The sequence below is a fragment of the Limulus polyphemus genome, unplaced genomic scaffold, assembly GCF_000517525.1.
Source record: "Limulus polyphemus unplaced genomic scaffold, Limulus_polyphemus-2.1.2 Scaffold5470, whole genome shotgun sequence".
NCBI lineage: Eukaryota > Metazoa > Arthropoda > Merostomata > Xiphosura > Limulidae > Limulus > Limulus polyphemus.
Genome location: NW_013671080.1, coordinates 31,508 through 52,230, shown reverse-complemented (window position 1 = coordinate 52,230; position 20,723 = coordinate 31,508). Strand labels below are relative to the sequence as shown.

Genomic DNA, 20,723 nt, shown 5'->3' with positions numbered 1-20,723 from the left:
ATCATAATATTCTAGAACTTGGAAAAAGCATTGCTTTTAGAAAATGACTTGCAAATAAGCATGTTATAACTGTTTCTCTGCATTTAAATAACTCAGATACTCATATAGCGTATCACATGATCAATTTACTTTCCAGATGCAAATGAAAAAAACTTTACTAAAGTCATCACTCAATATAATTAGGCTTCAGATACCATTCTTCTTCCCCTTTAGAAATACAATACGTTTTGTTTTATAGCAATGGTTTATGAAAATATTAATTGTATGAATATCTGTAATTTCTTTGCTTAGAAGCAAAATTTGAACTGAGTAGCTTTTATTATAGATAGTTTCTGGTAAAAATAGAAAAGATTATAACGACTTGAACATTCTTCTAAAACACTCCAAACGTGAACACATTAAGGAAAAAAAAGTATTTTATCTTAAACTTGGTTTTTTTCCAGGGCAGCACAGAGATTAAACTTACAGTCCTCAAGGAAGAAGAAAAAGCACCATACTCTTGATAAGTCTGCTTATACAGCTTTATATCGAAGGAACTTCAGCGACGTCCTTCTGGCTACTCCACCACCACTTCCTCCTGGATATCTCAAAATATCCAGCAGGCGAGAGAGTCCTGGACTAGGAAAAGTAAGTAGCACTGAATAAAGAATGTTTAAAACATTTTATAGAAGTACGCTAAAGATGTGACTACGCTCAATAATATTGGCTTCTTAAAACTAAATTAAAACCGAATAACGATTAATTGTTTGTTCGTTATTAAGCACAAAGAGCTATCTGAGCTCTGCCCACCACGGGTATCGAAACCCGGTTTCTAGCGGTGTAAGTCCGCAGACATACCGCTGTGTCACTGGGGGGCATAACGATGAATAGTATAACATAAGCTAAAAGTAGAATAACTCAAAATAATCGGTTTATGTTTTACCCAAAATGAAAATTGTTACCATCATTTTTGTATATTTGTAAATCGTTTAACTACGTATGAAAAAATAATGTTTAAAACTTTATAGAAACAAATTAATCAAAGTGTAATTTTGAAGAGAATATATTTTTATTACTAAGTCAGTTAATTTTTATTGTAAAAAAAATTAACTCGCATAAATGACTGAAAAAAATCAGACTTACTTTCATGCACAAACCTCATGATTCAGACTACAAGGAAGGATTTAGGTTTGTTTGGAATTTCGCGCAAAACTACACGAGGGCTATCTGCGCTGGCCGTTCCTAATTTAGCAGTGAAAGAATAGAGGGCCCCTTAGTACTTTTAAAATTCGTGCACCCTTGGAATACACTAAAAGGCAGGTAATTCCTATTGAATAACAACCTATGGTTATAGAATAGATACTCTTTTTATAAAATAAAACTATTGATATTTCTTCCTTGTGCATGGCCCGGCATACCAGGTGGTTAGAGCGCTCGACTCCAAACATGATCGCTCTTTCAGCCGTGGGGGCGTTATAATGTGACGGTCAATTCTACTATTCGTTGGTAAAAGAGTAGCCCAAGAGTTGGCGGTGGGTGGTGATGACCAACTGCCTTTAATGCTTCGTATTTCTACATTGATTGTGACAATACCGTTATTCTCCGAAATACACAAACCTTTAAAACCTACTTGGAGAATTGTACATATTTATTCTACTTTGAATCTCCACTTTGGCTTTAAACTTGTCGAAATACATAAATATTGACACATCTAAACCTCTCACATGAAATCAAAAATCGAGCAGTTTGACCCAGATTTCTATAAAGAAAACCACAAACTATATTGTAACTTCGTATTAACATATAAGAACGAGGTTTTACTGCGTAACCTTACGAGTCTTTACACCACTATCTGTAGAGAGCCTGTTATATTTAAGGCCTGGCATGGCCAGGTGGTTAGGGCGCTCGACTCGCAAATTGAGGGTCGCGGGTTCGAATCCCCGTCACACCAAACATGCTCGCCCTTTCAGCCGTGGGGGTGTTATAATGTGACGGTCAATCCCACTATTCGTTGGTAAAAGAGTAGCACAAGAGTTGGCGGTGGGTGGTGATGACTAGCTGCCTTCCCTCTAGTTTTACACTGCTAAATTAGGGATGACTAGCGCAGATAGCCCTCGTGCAGGTTTGCGCAAAATTCACAAAACAAACAAACAAACTGTTATATTTAAACAAATTTATTATTCATTAGGTTTATTCCAGTGCTAACAACAAATCTTAATTACAAAGAGAAACAATGAAACAAAAAAAAATGTTTTAAACATTTAATCTCTGCAAACATAAATGGGCCATGCTATATCTGTCAATGAACGCTTGGAAACAGATCTTGGCTGCTCACTGGAGTCATAAAATGTAATAGGGCATATGTATATTGATCTTATGCATACGGAAATCTTATGGTTATGTACAATATATTCAGCGTGCTCTGCTGGATAAGTTTAGTACATTAAATAAACTTGTTTGCACCATTCCCTTCTAAGTAATTCGCAGCGATCATGCAAGGATTTAGGTTTAGTGTGGTGGGGGATTTAAAGTGCATGTAATTTTTCCGTCCTCGTTAGTAAATTAAGCCACATTTGCTAGTGACCTTGGAAATAAGTTACAATAAATGTATTTTATAAATTACCAAGATTACCTTACCGCTATGTCTGTATATAGATAACTCAATGTTACTCTCTTGATTAAGAACATAAAAACAATGTTATTGCTAACTGAAGTCTACGGTGATTCTAAAACTATTTTAAAAAGTTATACACACGCAATCACACATTTAAATATATATATATATATCAAAAAGGTAAAATAGCTTTTATACGTTGCACATTCTTTGATGTGTTAATATTTACATATTAATCATAGAGTTTTATGCGTTGCACATTCTTTGATGTGTTAATATTTACATTTTAATCATAGAGTTTTATACGTTGCACATTCTTTGATGTGTTAATATTTACATATTAATCATAGAGTTTTATACGTTGCACATTCTTTGATGTGTTAATATTTACATATTAATCATAGAGTTTTATACGTTGCACATTCTTTGATGTGTTAATATTTACATATTAATCATAGAGTTTTATGTAATATAATGTTTCAAAGACAATATTTTCATTGCTTGATTTCAGGATTTACATCTATGATATACAGGTAGCCAATACAACCAACAAACTGCGCTGTTTATTTATCAATAGCTGTACTCAATTCAGAATACTTATAGAACACCATTATCTAGAATAACGGAGTGAATAGATTTTTATATCCATCCATCTCTGCTATTATAGAATGTAATCTAACTACATGTAAATACAGGAGAAAACAGCAAACTAATTTGGTGTATTTCGAAATTCAAGTCGTGGCTAGCAAAACTGCTTGCCAAATTGTTTTACATCTAAGAAGAAACTTATTGCAGGCTATATTTGGTACATATATGTAAATTTTTCTTCTTATGATATGTTTCTGATAATTGGGATTTATAGTGTTGGTTCTATCCTTAATGAACAAAACGCAACGTACGTCTTGTGTTATGAATATATTTTTATTTTAAATTGTGTTTTCAAGCTATATAATAATAATATTTAGAGCGTGCCTACAAAAACGATAACTGTAGTTTAGAAGCCTGTATAAACGTCATGCAATATTAAAAGGTCATCCAGTAAAATAGTTTATGAATTGTCCACCATCTCTGGGCATTTTAAGTAAAAAAACTATTTGAAAATCGAAGGTATAATCTGTCATAAAATTTCCAACTTTTTCAAACATGTTTTTTTTTTCTATTTTAAAGTTTCTGTATTTGTATCTTTGTGTGTGTGTGTGTGTGTGTGTGTTTGATTGATCCAACTTGGAGTTCCAATCGTAAAATTCCCATTACGACAGAGCTGCTGTTTCTTCGTGTGCGAGTAATAGTTCTCGCTCTCTGCTATTTGTATTACTTGATGCTCCTTGAATACCATTAGGGAGTGTCTTTGGCTTCCTATTTGCAGTGGAAATGAGGCACAAAATGAAGAACATATATGACTGAAGAGGAGAAATTACAGAGTCCTTAGTCTAAAAATCGAAATGTCACGCAATCTTTGTGCCTCTGTGTTAAGATTGAAATATGAACTGAAGAACATTGCTCTACTAGGGATATGGGTAACCATTAGTTGAGTAAAAGTTTCTTTCTCTTTGATTAGATTAGAAATTCGTGTTCCTCGTGAGGGATCACATCTCTGAATATCTCATTTGATTAAACAACATAGGGTTGTTTCCGTTCCCGTGAAACTCAGATTTCTGGTACGTTTCTATAATAAGTTTAGCAGGAAAAAAAAACTAAATAAAATACTCATCAATATGATAAGAAATTGGTTTGCAGTTTTAGCAGACGTGTGTTTAATGAAGTTTGTATGTTTAACAAAATACATAAAATTTTAGTTTTCATAAAGTTGACGAAAATGTAAAACAAGTAGCTCAATTTCCCAAATGTACAAAAAAATAGTCATTTAGAATAATAAATAAACAGTTTGTTCTGATATCTTATAAGAAGCTTCTAATGCATACTTTCTACAATCTAGGTTGAGAAACATTAAATAATCTTCTTTTGTACACACAGTATGCATGTCGTGTTTATGTGAAAATCGAAATTGATAAGTCTAGGATCTGGATTGATGTATGTGCTAAAGCTAAAACTTGTAATTTTGTGTTACTAGCATATCCTATATTAATTCAACTTGTGGCTGTATACGTATGAATCTACTTCCAGCTAACACCTCCCACAGTTCTGGAGCAAGCAGGGCCAAACCAGGAAGGTGGACTCTGGGTGGTCTGCAGATGAGAGAAATCTAACTGTACCCGAATGTGGCACCTGCTTTTGTGTTCCATGACTCAAAGAATACGGGGGGGGCATCATGTTTCACTTTGTATTGTATAACTATATCTATGTGCAACTAACCCCTCCCATAGTTTTAGAGCTAACAGGAACTGGGGTGACTCGAATGGTGGTGTTCTTATCCATATGACGCAGCCCTTGCCCCTATATATGGGAATTAAAACACACCTGGAAGATTATCAAGGCATGACACGGATCCAAGAGGAAGTTTTTAGGATTGATGAACCTGAAGCTGGGATCAGATTTTGCGTTCCTAGTCCCCCCCCCCCATGGGATCTCGAGGGCGCCACGTTTGAAACACAAGAGCTCAGGCACCACAGGCAATTGTCCTAACGCGTTTATTTTTTTGAGTGCGGACCACCTCCCCCCTTGTAGTGCCGATAGAAGTTTGAAGTTGACATATATAATGAGTATGGAACCAACGCTAAGTATATACAAATATGTCAGATATTGTGTCTTGACAGTCTCCACGGTCAATAATTAATGGTCAATAATTAATGGACAGGTCAATAATTAATGCTTATGATACAGTTGGTTACTTTAGCCTTTTTTTGCTCTACATTTTAGATTTCAATCAGTGACAGATAAAATATCTAACTGAATGGAATACTTTGTTTGTTTCTGAAGGCTGATTGATATTTTTTTATTGAATACCAAATATATTTTATGCTGAATCAATGACCATTATATCAGACTTTCAAACCCCTATAAATCTGAATTACCCTTTAATTCATTTATAGTAAACATCGCTTGACACCATCCACAAAGTACTCAAATTTCTCACCAGGTTGTCATAAACACACGTGCATTCTCCAGCTCATTTATTGTGGAAATTTATAGCTGTTTGTGAATACATTATGAAGTTTCAGATGTTCTTGGACTTGTAATTTTGGTACATTGGCAAGCCATATTGTTAAGCCATCATCAATACACAAACATATGAACAGTAGTACATCTATGTGTATATGGTAAATACATCGATCAAGATATGTGTTAGGTGGGTGTACTTGCGCCTTATAAATACAGATATTTAGTTATATCATGGCCAGACACAAAGTAATGAGAGTAAGAACAAAGACCTTTCCAACTTCCAAAGGGGCATGACATTAGATGTTTATCTAGCAATAGCTTCTTTATTAAACACCATTCCTTTGACCAAGTGTTGAAAGGTGTTTGTTTTCAAAGTTGATAAACAGTTGTTATAGAGAAGTGAATACGTTTGCTTCTAGGAAAAGCTGGTTGCTAACCGCCGGTAATAACTTTAGGTGAAACATAACAAGGCAGTCTTGTAGCGTGCAACAAATGTCATACAATGTCTCAAATGATAAATTCCTTCAAGTGTTGTCAGAATTCAGTTATTCCCAACCATACTGCGTTGGAAACATTACAAATGTGTCATATGACAAGCACCAGTCTAAAAATCACTTATCTTGATATATAAGTAGGAAAGTACGGCTTCAGTGGGACTTAGAGCACAAGCTGTAGAAAATGAATCACTGAAACTTTGTGTTATCTGATGTCGTAAGTGGAATTTCATACACTTCTTTACTGAAGGAAGAGTAATAATGTAAAAAAGCATATTACATAATTCTACTTCAGTTGTTCAGATAATGCAGTTCGATGAAGGTGGAAGTAATCGTGAGAGTAACGTTCTTGTGTTAGTTTTTTTTTGACTCTGTGTTACTCTTTCAAGAAGAAAATAGCATTAATAGTGGACATTGTTGATGATCATGTCTACCTCTACAGACAATCATATCACAATGCACTGCTCTCATGTTGGTTGAAATTGGTTTAAAGTGCATGACAGTGTCATCATTCATCTTCAAAAAAATATCAATCGGCTCGGTTATACTTGTGACGAATATGAAGATTATACGTAATCATCTGCCCATGTCTGTAAACCAGTTTCAAGCCATACGCTTTGACGAATGGATTACAATTGAGCAAGACATATTTCAGAATCTTTTGGAATTTATAACATACTGAGTTCAGGCTTCTTTCGCGGTAAAAGACGGTCCCCTCATGATATTAATGGCGGGAATCTCCAAACATCGCCGGTCAATGTAGAAGCATTAACCACAAATTATAACACTCTTAGCTCATCTTCAATTGTCTAGTACAGGTCCTGCACGTTTCTGACCACAAGGTGTACAACATTAAATCTTGTAACACATTACATAAAATTTCAGTAAGTTATTCCTGAGACAGTATTTAAGTTCTTTGAGTGCAGCCCTTTTAACGTATGAATGATAAATATGCAAACAATCAAATTTTTTACACAACCAATCAAAGGTTTAACACAGTTACATTCAAATAAACGTCAAAATATCCAGATTAACATTAACACGTATATAACCATTTTAGAAGCTTTAGAATATTGAATTATTTTCATAATTTAAACACTTTTCAAGTTCTTAAAGCTCGTCTCTCTCTTTAATTTATCATTTTAAAAGGTTTCGAAAACATCCTTAAATTAATAATCACAGTTACATCTTAAGCAATTTTCGCTTCAGCAGAAACCGAGGTCCGATTAAATAGACTTAAATTAAGTATTAAACTTTAACTTTTAATAAATTAACTAAACATTTTACGAGATTTAACTTGTCAATTCTTAGATTTTGACATTTTCTAGACTGGAAACTCCCTTTTTTTCATTGGTTTTAAATAAATGTCCAAGTACAAATCCAATTAAAGCTACACTTGTTTTGTAGAACAACTAACGATAGATTTATCTTTCAAAATTAATACGATAAACACCAAACATTTGTACTTTCCCCCTGACAACAAATAATGTCACTGAATTTAGTATTCAGCTTTAACTGTTATCTTGAAAAGTCTATAACAATTTAGTTTTAATTTTTCTCAGTGATGAATCTTAGAATTACGACTGTGTCATTCAAAAATATCGCTTATTAAATCTCAAGGTTTGAAACAAATGTTACGAAAACACGTTGTGCATAACAGGTCCATTAATTTATATTCAAACCATGCAAGCATTTGATTTATTGTTACTTGTAAAGATTAAAGGCTGAGAGCCAAAATATCCTATTGTTGTGTATTTCATAAGCTACTTCTTTGCACTTACTTTAGTTTGGATGTGGTACTTGTTAATGTTTAATGTTTCTGTCAGTTTGTTCAGTTACTTATATAGATTCCGGAAGACCCTGTCACAAAAACTATACATTCTAACTGCCTACCCCATACTGTCAGCCAATGGTTCATTATGAATACTAGATATCACATAGTGTTATTGACTAAATGTCTTGTGAGCATATTTAGAACAAAAGCCACATTCAGTGTAATTCAACTTCCCCTCATTACAAGCAACGGTTATTACTTCCTACCTTGTCTTGAAACATTTCAAACATTGGTTAATTAACATGTTCCTTTTATAGTACACAGTACATGCCATAACGCTTTGCAGTATCAGATAAAAATTGGAACAGTTAATGATCCGGAAAACTGTTTTAATGGCAAGTTTTAAAATATCCCACGTATTACAAAGTGTTTTATACATTAGTGGCTTTGTGATATGTTTTTGTTACAATATTAAAACAGTTTATTCACAAATGTAAAATAGTTAAATATTTGGAATGTGTCACTAAAATATCTGGACTGCTATCACAAGTTCAATGTTTGTATGAGATGACGCTATTTCAAAAGACGTAGGTATAGTAGAAATTAATTAACACTTGATTTTTAGACATGAAGTTCCTAGTAGAGCAAAAATTGATTCCTCTCATTGTTAGAAATGTTTGTATCAAGTTTGATTGTAAAGTTATTGCCAATCTGTTAATCCACATTTTACAACATTACCTGGTTCGATTCTTACGCTGCCAATCTGCTGAAGCACTTACAGATTTTCAGACTCAATAAATTATAATCTAATATCTCATAATTAACCACTGCCTCTAGTGCTTTCCTACCAAATGCTTCCTGATTATAACAGTGTCAAAGACACTATATCTAAATCAATTTTTCGCTTATTACTAGATATGGAATTTTATCTATAACTTCTATGATCGATTTTCTTAAAACAAAAGAATTACATATATGTGTCCTTGTTTTGTCAATCTGTATTCCACTGCTAGGAACCTAGAAGTGGAATAAATATCCACTAATACTAGGAACCTAGAAGTGGAATACAAAATCCATTAACATTTGGAACCTAGAAGTGGAATACATAATCCACTATTAGTGGGAACTTAACATTAGTGTATTTTATTCCACTTCTAGGTTCCAGTATTAGTGGATTTTTTTTACATTTCTAGGTTCCTAGCATTAGTGGATTTTTATTCCACTTCTAGGTTCCTAGCATTAGTGGATTTCATTCCACTTCTAGGTTCCCAGTATTAGTGGATTTTTATTCCACTTCTAGGTTCCTAGTATTTGTGGATTTTGTATTTAACTTATCCTGACTTCGAGTTCAAGACTGCGATCTGGCATAAGCCAGTGTTCCTCGAGATTTCACTCAAAATTGCAACTAGCCAGACATCTCGAATCAAGATCACTACCATTCCCACGCTAACAGTTTTATCTTCTGGTTTCAAACATTTTATTTGAAACTCCAGCTGGATATCACAAGGAATACGCTAATGATGAAAACAATTATCCTTACTTTTCTGCTGTTGAAAGTAAAATTTTAGTTACTGTCTGCAAAAACATTTTATTTGATTTATAACTGAAAACTTTAAGGAGTTTATTTAAAAGTTAATAGAACATTTGTTCAAAGACAAAAGACTGCTCGTCCGGGTCTGCTTCAGTAGTACCTTAAATATAAAGTGACTTAACTAATGTTTTATTTATGACTAGGTCAAGGTCATGCTACGGATCAGTAATGCAGGTGGCGCTGCAAGCTGTTTAACAGTTGACTCCAGAAAGAAGCAAGTCGCTGTCTATGATTCTTCTGCCCATTCAACACAAAGTGCAACATCTTCTTCTGCCACCAAGCAAGCAGGCGTCAATGCCCCTAAAATGTTTGCTTTCGATGCTGTGTTTACTCCAGAAAACAGTCAGGTAGGCTTACGAAATATGTTGCATTAGTTAATTCATCACATGGATCTGCCCTTATAAAAGAAATACAGATAATGGATCAGAAAGTAGTCTGTTGTAAGATATATGATTTCTTACATATATTAAAATCATAATTTTTAGTTTTTGAAGGGGAAGAACTTTGTATCTTAAGAAGTGTGTACAAAAAGACAACAGTAAGCACGTTATATGGTTTCTAGTATATTAATTACCCTAAGGAATTTAATATTGCTCCATTTTTACAAATTCATATTTTTATGTTAAGCGTTTCACGAAAACTAGAAGCATAATATCAGTTCCAAAATTATAGGATTTGTTTAAATCCAAGGAAAAAATAAATGTGGTTTTACGCTTACCCAAACAGAAAAAAACAAAACTAAAACCTTATCAGCTTATCAGTTCTATTCATTCACAGTACCGTGAATTGTCATTTGTTTTAAAGAAGTTCTATTCTGAAAGTAATGTTATCAACTTTAGACAGAGGTTTGTACTACTACTTTGATGGATGTGCTGCACGCTGTTGTTAGCGGTACGGACGGATGTGTGTTCTCGTATGGCTACCCTGGACTCGGTAAGTAAATACTTTTATGAAACTCAATACCATACATTGCTAAGTACCTGTTGTGCTGCGCTTAGTAACTGTATATTTATGGATTTAGAACTCTCTTTTTTTTTTCGGTACTTTCGAACGAGACTAGAAAATATTCTTTGTTTCAAGACACATCATTATCAAAATTATGTTGTTTATAATGAGCAGCCGCAACAAGAAGAGCAACAGTTTTTCAGTCAACTGTGAAATTGGAAAGCTTCACCGCTACATCAGAATCTTGGAACTTCTATATCACAAAGCATCGAAAATGTGCAAAAAATATTTGTAAGTGAATCGTATAAACTACACGTTTTATGGATAATTGCTATACATTCAGGCCTGGCATGGATAAGGCGCTCGACTCGCAATCTGAGGTTTGCGGGTTCGAATCCCCATCCCACCAAACATGCTCGCCTTTTCAGCCGCGGGGCGTTATAATTTGACGGTCAATCCCATTATTCGTTGATAAAAGAGTAGCCCAAAAGTTGGCGATGGGTGGTGATGACTAGCTGCCTTCTCTCTAGACTTACATTGCTAAAATAGGGACGACTACCGCAGATAGCCCTCGTGTAGCTTTGCGCGAAATTCAAAAACAAATAAACAAACAAGCTATACATCCCCGAGCATATTTATATTGTAAATAAAGGATGTAATGTAAGCACGTTTATAGTTGATTGTAAATAGAACAATTGTTGTGTTTTATCCTCAGCATGTTTATTCCTATTTTTTCATACAAGCCTGGCCCATAGGTTAGCGTGACAGACTGTGAATCTGCGGGTCAATGTTTCACCCATAAACAAAAATAATACCTTCAATTTGGAGCCATGAATTACATTTTAATCGTAACAATTTAATACCACTATTCAGACAAAAGTAGTCCAATAATTGGTGGTTGGTGCTGCCTTCTTTCTAGTTTATTAGTTCAAAGTAAGGGACAACTACCGCAGACGGTCCTTGTGTGGAGCCCCCAGTGGCACAGTGGTATATCTGCGAAGTTATAACGCTAGAATCCGTTTTTCGATACCCTTGGTGGGCAGAGCACACATAGCCCATTGTGTAGCTTTGTGCTTAATTACAAACAAACAAACAAACCTTGTGTGGCTTTTCGTGAATATTAAGTTACAAACAAAAAAAAAAGGTTAACATCCGTGTCCTATTAACTCGTACTTAACCAAATATAACATTGTTGCTTGTTTTAAGTTTTATTTACCATTTATCAATTGCTTATTTTTATCCAAAAATAGAACTTCCCATGTTGAGATTCACGAAGGGAAATATACGTGATAACAAATCAAAAGAAGTAAAATAAAAAAAGATCAAAGAACACCTTAAAAGCGCCAAATCATCTTGTTTCATAAAGGCACGCTTCGACTTTATTTGAAGTTGCCTTATCTAATGTATAATTTAAGTTCTCCGCAACCATATTTATGTCGAAGATATCAATAGAATTATTGATGAAGTCACACGCGAGCATTCACAAAGCATCTCAAATACGGAGTTCGTTTTCTTCAACAAAGGCGATCATAACGTAAAAAATACTTTAATGTTATCTATAAAAAAATAGAATACGGTTAATTTTTGAATTGGGCTCCTTTAATCGTAATGGCATTTTAATAAACAAACATTTTAATATCTTATAGGCCTAACCACTACCTAAAATCTTTATATAATAATAAAGTTTGAACTGATTATTATAATTATATTAACACATTTTAAATTTCACTATACCCTTTAAATGTTTTCTCCTTTTTAAATTGGTGAAATCTTTAATCTAAAAATCAACTTCCTATTTCGTACATAACAACTAAAGCATAAACGGAACTTATAATATCATAGCTATGGCAAGACCAACTCATTATTATAAAATACCTCACTTCAGGGGAGACACATCGGACGAACGCAAACCTCTTGGCTTCAATGGGTTTATTTTACTCATAGCAAAAATTAAGTACTTCATTCGTAAACAAATACAAACGAAACGGTCCAATAGGGCAATGACACATGGAGAAACGTTTATTTTTACGGATTAGTCTCGCTTCATTCTGCAGACAGATAACAAACCTGTACTTGTTTGAAAGTATATTGAACCCCTTTTTTATACTAAAACATGACACACCTGGTGGTTGTGGGAGAGAATGGTGGAGACAGGAAATAAGCATTGATGAACGTATTGACCCCCATTTTACAAAACAGTATCACTAGTACCACACATTATAGGACCACATCCTATGAACCTTTACACTCACATATAAGATTCCCCAAGGGAAGTATACGTAATAACAAATGAAAGAAGTAAATACTACTATGTATCAAAAAAGCTGGCTTGAAGCATACGGGAAATAACCAGAAGAAGAAACGAAAAGTAAAAACTACTACCCATGTAACAAGAAAATACAAGTTAAACTTTGTCCAGTTTTGTCTTTTCTATGGGGGAGCTGAGTTTTGTTTGTTTAATTTTGTTATACAGTATAATTGGTTTACACGCAACATTATACTCAGTGCATGAAAGCCTACCTTCAGGGGTTGCAAAGTTGTTTCATTAAAAAGATGAACGAAATTAATATGTAGTATTTTGAAAACTTAGATTTTTTCTAGAGATGTGGAACAAAGGTATCAGAATTTAACAGATGTGTCAAACGTATGGTGAGTAAGCAATAAGGCAGAAATTAAGACCTGGTTACTGCTACACCTGCTAGTGGATAGCTACTTATAGAGTCACAGATAAGTACTACTGTAATTAAACTTGGGATTTTGAGATTATGATACTGAGACAAGTTTTATTTTGATGTTTTTAAAGGTAACCCAGTATGCGTTTGTTCCTTGTTATACCTGTGAACCAGATTACAGTGACAAGATCGCTTTAGCCATTATCCAGTTCTTTACGCATGAAGGTGTCAAAAGAGTTTCTGAAGTTTTACTGTGGTATATAAATCTGCCTGGTGTCTGCAGCTAAGTGATATTTTTATATCGTAAATGTAAAGTTCTTACACACAGCGTCACACTGATGAGTTAAAGGTGGCACCACTGTATGGTTGGTTGTTGATTTCACCAATTACCACCTTACATTGAAAATTAAACTCCTGACCTATCCCAATATAAGTGGACCAGTAGCAATATAAGTGGATCTGGTTTCACTTTACATAGGGCCAAATAATGATTGAGTTAGTCACTTGTTTTTCATTCATCAATTGTGCTGTTAAAAGACAGAGATTTAGAAACACCAAACTTTACCATAGAAAGTACCTTAGATTATATTTTAGCCCAATAGTAAAGCTGGAGTGTTTAGTGAAAATATCACTGTCCATCAAATTCGTTTATACTAATGCAACTATAAGAATGAAAGTGGACTGACCTCTATCAGTTCTCATTTTCAGGATACCCCCATGATTAAACGATGAGTGAGGATAAGATGCTGAAAGAGAGGGCCATTGTTGATCATTAAAAGGTGTGCCGAAAGTTGGTGAAGCTAGAGTTCTTTTCTTCGGTGGATCAGGTTCCTCATTTTTGACTACCAACAATAACCATAAGCCAACTATCCCAGATGCCAAGACCACCTCACATCTGCCAAAATACAATACATTTCACACATAAGTCTGTGTCTATTGGAAGAACATTAGGAGAAAAAGTACTATCAACAGGACCATGGACTGAAAAAAAAACTATCAATTTTCTGAACTGCTGAGTAGGAGACTAACAACTTACATAAAACGTTTGCCAAGATACTCCACCTGAAAAAGAAGGTCGAATCAATTAACAACATGGTATCTGGTGACCTCCAACGTGACAAAGGCCATATCATTTATGCTAATCAGATGGCCAGGAGCATACAGAGCATCTACTAACATTTCCAGATGTTTTAGTTTCATTACCAAAACACTCAAAGGAGGGAGTCAAAAGAAGCAACGAGTTTTGTGTGCACGAAGTCCATTTTGTACGTTGACATCCAGTATTTCCCATGATGTTCCATGACCTCAAAGTTCATTCAAACCGAGAAGATAATTTTTTGTTACAGTGAGAAAGGTCATGTTTTAAAATAGGTTGCACTTAAACATAAATTAAAGTTGGTAAAAAAAAGGGTATGTTTGTTTTAGAGCTATGTGTTATTGGCTATGTGGTGAAAGAAAAGGGAGCAATGGTATGCAAATACTAAACACTCCACTGTCTTATATTATGTATAGTAACAATTTTAAAATTGCTTTGAGCTAAAGTTCAGAATCATATATATATACCCTATTTTAACCAAGTATAATATTAGTCCTAGTTGTCTCATGGAACGAACAGTTGTATTATATCCCTAACCCCAATGTGAGTTTAATGTGCGACTATCAAATGAAGCATAAATATTTCAGGATTCTTATGGACCCCTTTAATTGGTTTGCTATATATAAATAACGTAAATCGTAGTGTAGTTTCGATTTGTTTTTCAACTCTGAATAAGCCTGTGGAGTCTTGTCTATATTTCGAGTACAAACAGTCTAAGTTTGTTTCAAGATTTGATTTTACTTCCATTAAAGTACGTTTTCCTCAAGTTCCAACCAGCTCAGTTTGTTGTTGTTTCTATCAAATTGCATGACCAATGATTGTTTCACAGTGTTCTCATGTACTAAAGCTGTTGCCTTTACTTGTGTGCACACCGAATCTTGTCCTTTTCATTCAACGAAAGACAAATCACGACAATTATTCATAACCATCTAGGTCCTCGAATTTTCTTCTAACGAAGATGAAATGCTTGTGAGTTTCCGTTATTTCAAGTTTTAAAACACCACAGTAGTATATGCATTTCTGTTCAGTTGTATGTGTGCACCATGATGTTTTATGGGCATCATACTGGATTGACTGTAGTGATTAAAACTCACACAATAATTCTCAACCAAATACGTGGACCTATCTATATAAAAGTCTGAAGTTATTGTACATGAGGTTTCCTTGATGTAGCAACATATATTTCAGAAAGTAAGTAAGCTGAGCTTATTGGTTTGTTTTCCTTGACCTGCTATAATTTTGACCAAGGCCTTTCATCCTAAGACTTTTCATGTTTCTTTGTATCCTCCAGTTCTGGAATCAACAGATTCTTACTTTTAGTTCTGGTGCACTACATACTGATTGTCTAGACACTGAAAAATCATTCGTTCTTCGGTTGTGATGTGACTATGAATAGTCAACCAAAACTGTCATTTCATTGGTACCAGCATTAGTTCACCAGCGTGCCTGATGGACTGTGTTGTCATTAATTACATTGTTATCCATATCAACAGACGACAAGATTGCCACGTCTTCAAAAGCCTGATGTAAAAATTTTATACCAAGGAGTCAACTTCTCCTGCCTCATCTAGGCTCTTTGTAAAATAGGTTGGCCATTGGCCTGATTACATTACTGCTGGACTAAATATTTGTTTTTATTTTACTGTGATGTTCTTTATGTTAAACTACTCATAAAGTAAACGAGTATACTTACTAATAATTAGGTGTTTAATTAGTTGTAGGTGGTCGAGTTGGTTGTGGGTTCTATGTAAAATTAACGAAAACAAAATGAAACAGAATCAATACCAGAGTTTACAATAACTAAATAGGGCTATTGATTATATGGTATGAAAACATAACGTACATAATTATATAATGTTAAATTAAAGATGATGAAGCCAATAATTGACTGAGAATTAACAGAAGATTTTACCTTGATATAACATCGACTGATCTTTACAAAACCTCACACTATACTAAATTCAAAACACTGACCAACCTCATCAGAGTCATCGCCTATTATATGTGAACTACTCGCAATCAGTTAAAGCTGTTAGTAACAGCTCTGTCCACCATGTGCTTGACGAATATATAACTTAACGAATCAGATTGACGGTCACCAAGACAAGACAGGGACAGTCCAGAATGATAACATGAAGGGAAACATGAAGACGGAGCATGTAAATAATCAAAGTCGCACTTCGTGAATAAAAACCTTAGTTATTTATGGAAGATTAAACCCTCAAAATTAACATAACACGTATGTACATGTCTAAAAAACACGTATACTATTACTTTTTAACTGAAAATGTATATTAGTTTTATGTTTTCATAGCCTCATTGACGATATTTTACGTAAATATTCTGATATCCCGATTGATGTACGCTGTGCACAGGTTTCTGAGACACACATACACAAAAACTATTTCAAGCTAAATTTATTTAAAAAAAATTCAAACGTGATTATGTTTTCAATGTTTTATAATTACTCCCGTAAAGCTTTACTTGAAATATATCAAAATATGCACACTGTTTAATTGAAATATGCTCATAGTCTGATTATTTTTTGATATCTTGGTAATGTATGGGTTTTGTACATGATGTGTACAGATTATGTACATTATAGATTATAATACATTTCGCATACCATACGTAGAGCGGCATTGTTTTTATTTTTATCTATTATTTGCGATCTGGTTATTATATAGATTGCTTCAAATAAATTCCTGATATATTATCGATCGGTTTTCTGTTTAAAAGTTGTAAGGCTTTTGCTTGTATCAGTTATGTTTATTGGATTTGATGGTTTGAGGCAGAGAGGGGTGTTAGCGTTCTCACACAATCCAAAAGTCAATACAGGCTTATCTTGAAGAACACTAAAAGCCTTTTTTGAGCTTACACACAACATCATCCCTCCTCTTCCTTGTACGCTCAAATTGAAAAGAAATATTGAGAGTTGAGTAATACAAAATACCCATAACTGAAGTTAAAGCGCAATAGCCAATTTCTTGATATCAAAATCACTTCGTGTTTGTTTTGCGTAATGTTTTGTCAGTTTACTTCCCTTGCAATACAATGAATGAAATAAGTTGGAATAAATATTGAACAAGGAAATTCATTATTACACATATTACATTATTAAAGCATTAATATGATATAGAATAAACGATCTAATATTATCGATGGCTCACTTATAACGGGGATCAGTAAATTGTTCATAATTGTTTGTCTGCCATATAAAAAAACTTCACAGATTTTCATTAAAAATAAATCACCCTAACATTTCCATGTTGAGACAAGCAACACAAATGTAGTAGCAGCTTGAAATTTCGTCTCACAAATCATCCTAACTGCTTAAACAGCTGTAGTCTGTGGAGCAAGGCTACTTCAATGTCGATGGTCCCGAACGCCGTAAACGTCGACAATAGTGTTGGCGTGACGATTTATTGACAAATGAATTTACTGGTTTAATGCAACACAGCGAGAGGTAAGTGAAGAACTAGGCTTGTTTAACAGATTGTCTTGTTTGCTGAGTGCTGCTGGTCACATATTCGAATTAAATGACGTGTTTATTATACTGGTAATCGCCAAAAAACATGATTTCAAGTTAGCACTGGCCATTATTTGTTTGTTTTTCGGACAAAAGTAAGGTGCCAATATACGTGATAGTTATAGGTTTCAAAATGTGCAACGCGTTCCCTGGAATACTTTATATTGAACCTGCAATATTGGCCTGACTTCCGAATCAGTCTTCCATCTGCTGTACGCAGGGAGCTTTTCTGATCAATTTTCCCTATGCTGGCAGCAGGAGGATAATTGAGGAGAGAAACATATGTGATGCGGGTTTATCGGTGGTGGACGATTTTTTTGTTTTATCTTTTAGAAATAGTTTGTCTTATAACATTTACTAAAAGGTTAAGTTCGAGGTTATTTATCGCAAACTTATATGGTGTTTTATAATCCTCCGGAAAATTAATTGCTTAATTAATTGAAAAAGACAAATGAGCTAAAGTTTGAACTTCACAAAATTTGATTATTACATTATCCTGTTTTGTGAATGTTCAACCTTAAGTAGTAAAGGTTATTCCAACATATGAAACATAAACTGAAACTTAATTTTTTCAGACTCACTATTGTTAAGGGGAGCATGGTATGTTTGTTTGTTTATAATTAAGCACAAAGCTACAAAATGGGCTATCTGTGCTCTACCCACAACGGGTATCGAAACCCGGATTCTAGCATTGTAAGTCTGCAGACATACCGCTGTGCCATTGGAGGGCTAAGTGGAGCACATTTATTCAGACAAACGTCCTTGAACTTGTTTTGACCTTAACAACATATTGACCCTTCGGAAATTTTTAGGTGAACCACGACTTAGTTCACTCCTTGATAAACCGTGAGGAAAATGTTTCGCTTTATATGCCTGTAATTGTGAATTTTCCTGAGTGATGGAATTATATTTTATCTAAATAAGTTTTCAACTTAACATTTGATAACAAATAATAATTTGTTTGTGCTTGTTACTATTGTTTTCTTCATTACACAAAAGTATTTTTTGATTGTATATAAAAAAACTTACAGCGTCAATGAACTTTACATTTTACAATCAGTCACGCATAAATAAACGTAACGTTACATAATAATTCGATGTTTGGAGAAATACAATAAACAACAATCCTTCTTCTACAGTTACCGTTAAGCTTGGAAGGACTACCAGTGGTCACTAATCGATAGATTCTCCGTGCGGCCTTAAACCTTATACGTGATTGGAAAATCAAATATAACAAATGATTTTTCGTGCTTGATTCATGCAGTTGACATCTTATTTCCCCTCTTTTTTTTATTGTCTTGCTCTTGATTGAACGCAAGCAATTTTAGTATAAATAATAGCGCAAGCGTAATCCAACAACTGTTATGTGGATCAATGTCAAAAATAAATCATTATAAGATTATTTTAAAAAATTAGGGGATACACATTCATCGCCTTATACCACGATTGTTTGTTTTGAATTTCTCGCAAAGCTACACGAGGGTTATCTGCGCTAGCCGTCCCTAATTTAGCAGTGTAAGAATAGAGGGAAAGCAGCTAGTCATCACCACCCACCGCCAACTCTTGGGCTACTCTTTTACCAACGAATAGTGGGATTGACCGTCACATTATAACGCCCCCACGGCTAGAAGGGCGAGCATGTTTGGTGTGACAGGGATTCGAACCAGCGACCCTCAGATTGCGAGTCGAGTGCCTTAACCACCTGGCCTTATACCACGAACGAAAGCTATGTTATGTTACTTCACCACTGGACCTGGCTACCATCACTGATATTTCGCAATTAATCATAAGTTCGTATTCATAGTAGAACAAAGTCGATAAAATTCGTGGTCTAAGTGTGTTTTCCTTATGTTCAGAACACGATCTATTGGTAGGTGGATTATAATTTTACTCCGAACTTACAGAAAGATTTTTCAGATACTACAGCACAATATAAAAACTGAAAACAAAACCAACATAAATACATTGTTTATCAAGTACTTACTGTTTTTACCCTAATTGCTTGGATAAACATTTTGTTTGTTTTTTTAGCTTTGCTTACACAAGATGCATTTTTTTCTCAATTTAATTGAACTTTAACGACAAGGTTGAATAGTGAAATCCTTGGGATACCTGGTCCGGCATGGCTTAGGGCGCTCGACTCGCAATCTGAGGGTCGCGGGTTCGAATCTCCGCCCCACCGAACATGCTCGCCCTTTTAGCCTTGAGGGCGCTATAATATGACGGGCCAATCCCACTATTCGTTGGTAAAAGAGTAGCCCAAGAGCTGGCGGTGGGTGGTGATGACTAGCTGCCTTCCCTCTAGTCTTACACTGCTAACTGAGGGACGACTAGCGCAGATAGCCCTCGTGTAGCTTTGAGCGAAATTAAAAAACAAACCAAACCATGGAGGTACGCAACACAGGTTTTTAGACTTTTAAAATAATATTCATTTTGAAATATAAAAAGCATTTCCTTTCATGCACGAAATGGATATCTTTATCAAGATAAACTATATGCTTTATGTCTACAATACAACTTCCTTACATAAAATACGTTTGAAAAAAAAATATGTGTAAGCAACAGCTATGCGTAGTGAATAATTGAATCAATAAGTTTCGTGATAAAATTTAGTTTGCAACTTAGTTTTATTTAATTGTGTTTTTATTGCTAACATTTAGTATCACATTAACATATTTCTTTCAGTTCGTGGTGGTATTTACAATCGGTTGAAACTATTTTTGTTGGTTTCAGAGCAAAGCCACGTTTGGCTATCTGCTCTGTTCATCGCGAAGAATCGAACCCCGGATTTTAGCGTTGTAACTCCGTAAACTTATCGATGTACCACTGGAGGACTTAATTAAGTGGGGTAAAATGATAAAAACATGAAGCTTCTAAATATATTATTACTTCATCATATATCTTCATAATAGAAACGCCATTATTTTTACGTGTCACAAAGTCTGTTAATTTTCATAAGCATGTAGCTA

At 34.4% G+C, this 20,723-nt stretch overlaps 1 protein-coding gene across 1 annotated transcript in view; it reads left to right on the top strand.

Moving 5' to 3' along the window:
• Nucleotides 1–443: 443 nt before the first annotated feature.
• LOC111089182 (kinesin-like protein KIF26A) overlaps nucleotides 444–20,723 on the top strand; it is a gene marked incomplete at both ends in the record, with an annotated part of 35,605 nt that continues 15,325 nt past the window's right edge. Inside the window, 3 exons of the mRNA XM_022401168.1 lie at nucleotides 444–627; nucleotides 9,656–9,859; nucleotides 10,352–10,445. Of these exons, the coding sequence (XP_022256876.1) occupies nucleotides 444–627; nucleotides 9,656–9,859; nucleotides 10,352–10,445 (482 nt within the window). The remainder of the gene's footprint in view (nucleotides 628–9,655; nucleotides 9,860–10,351; nucleotides 10,446–20,723) is intronic.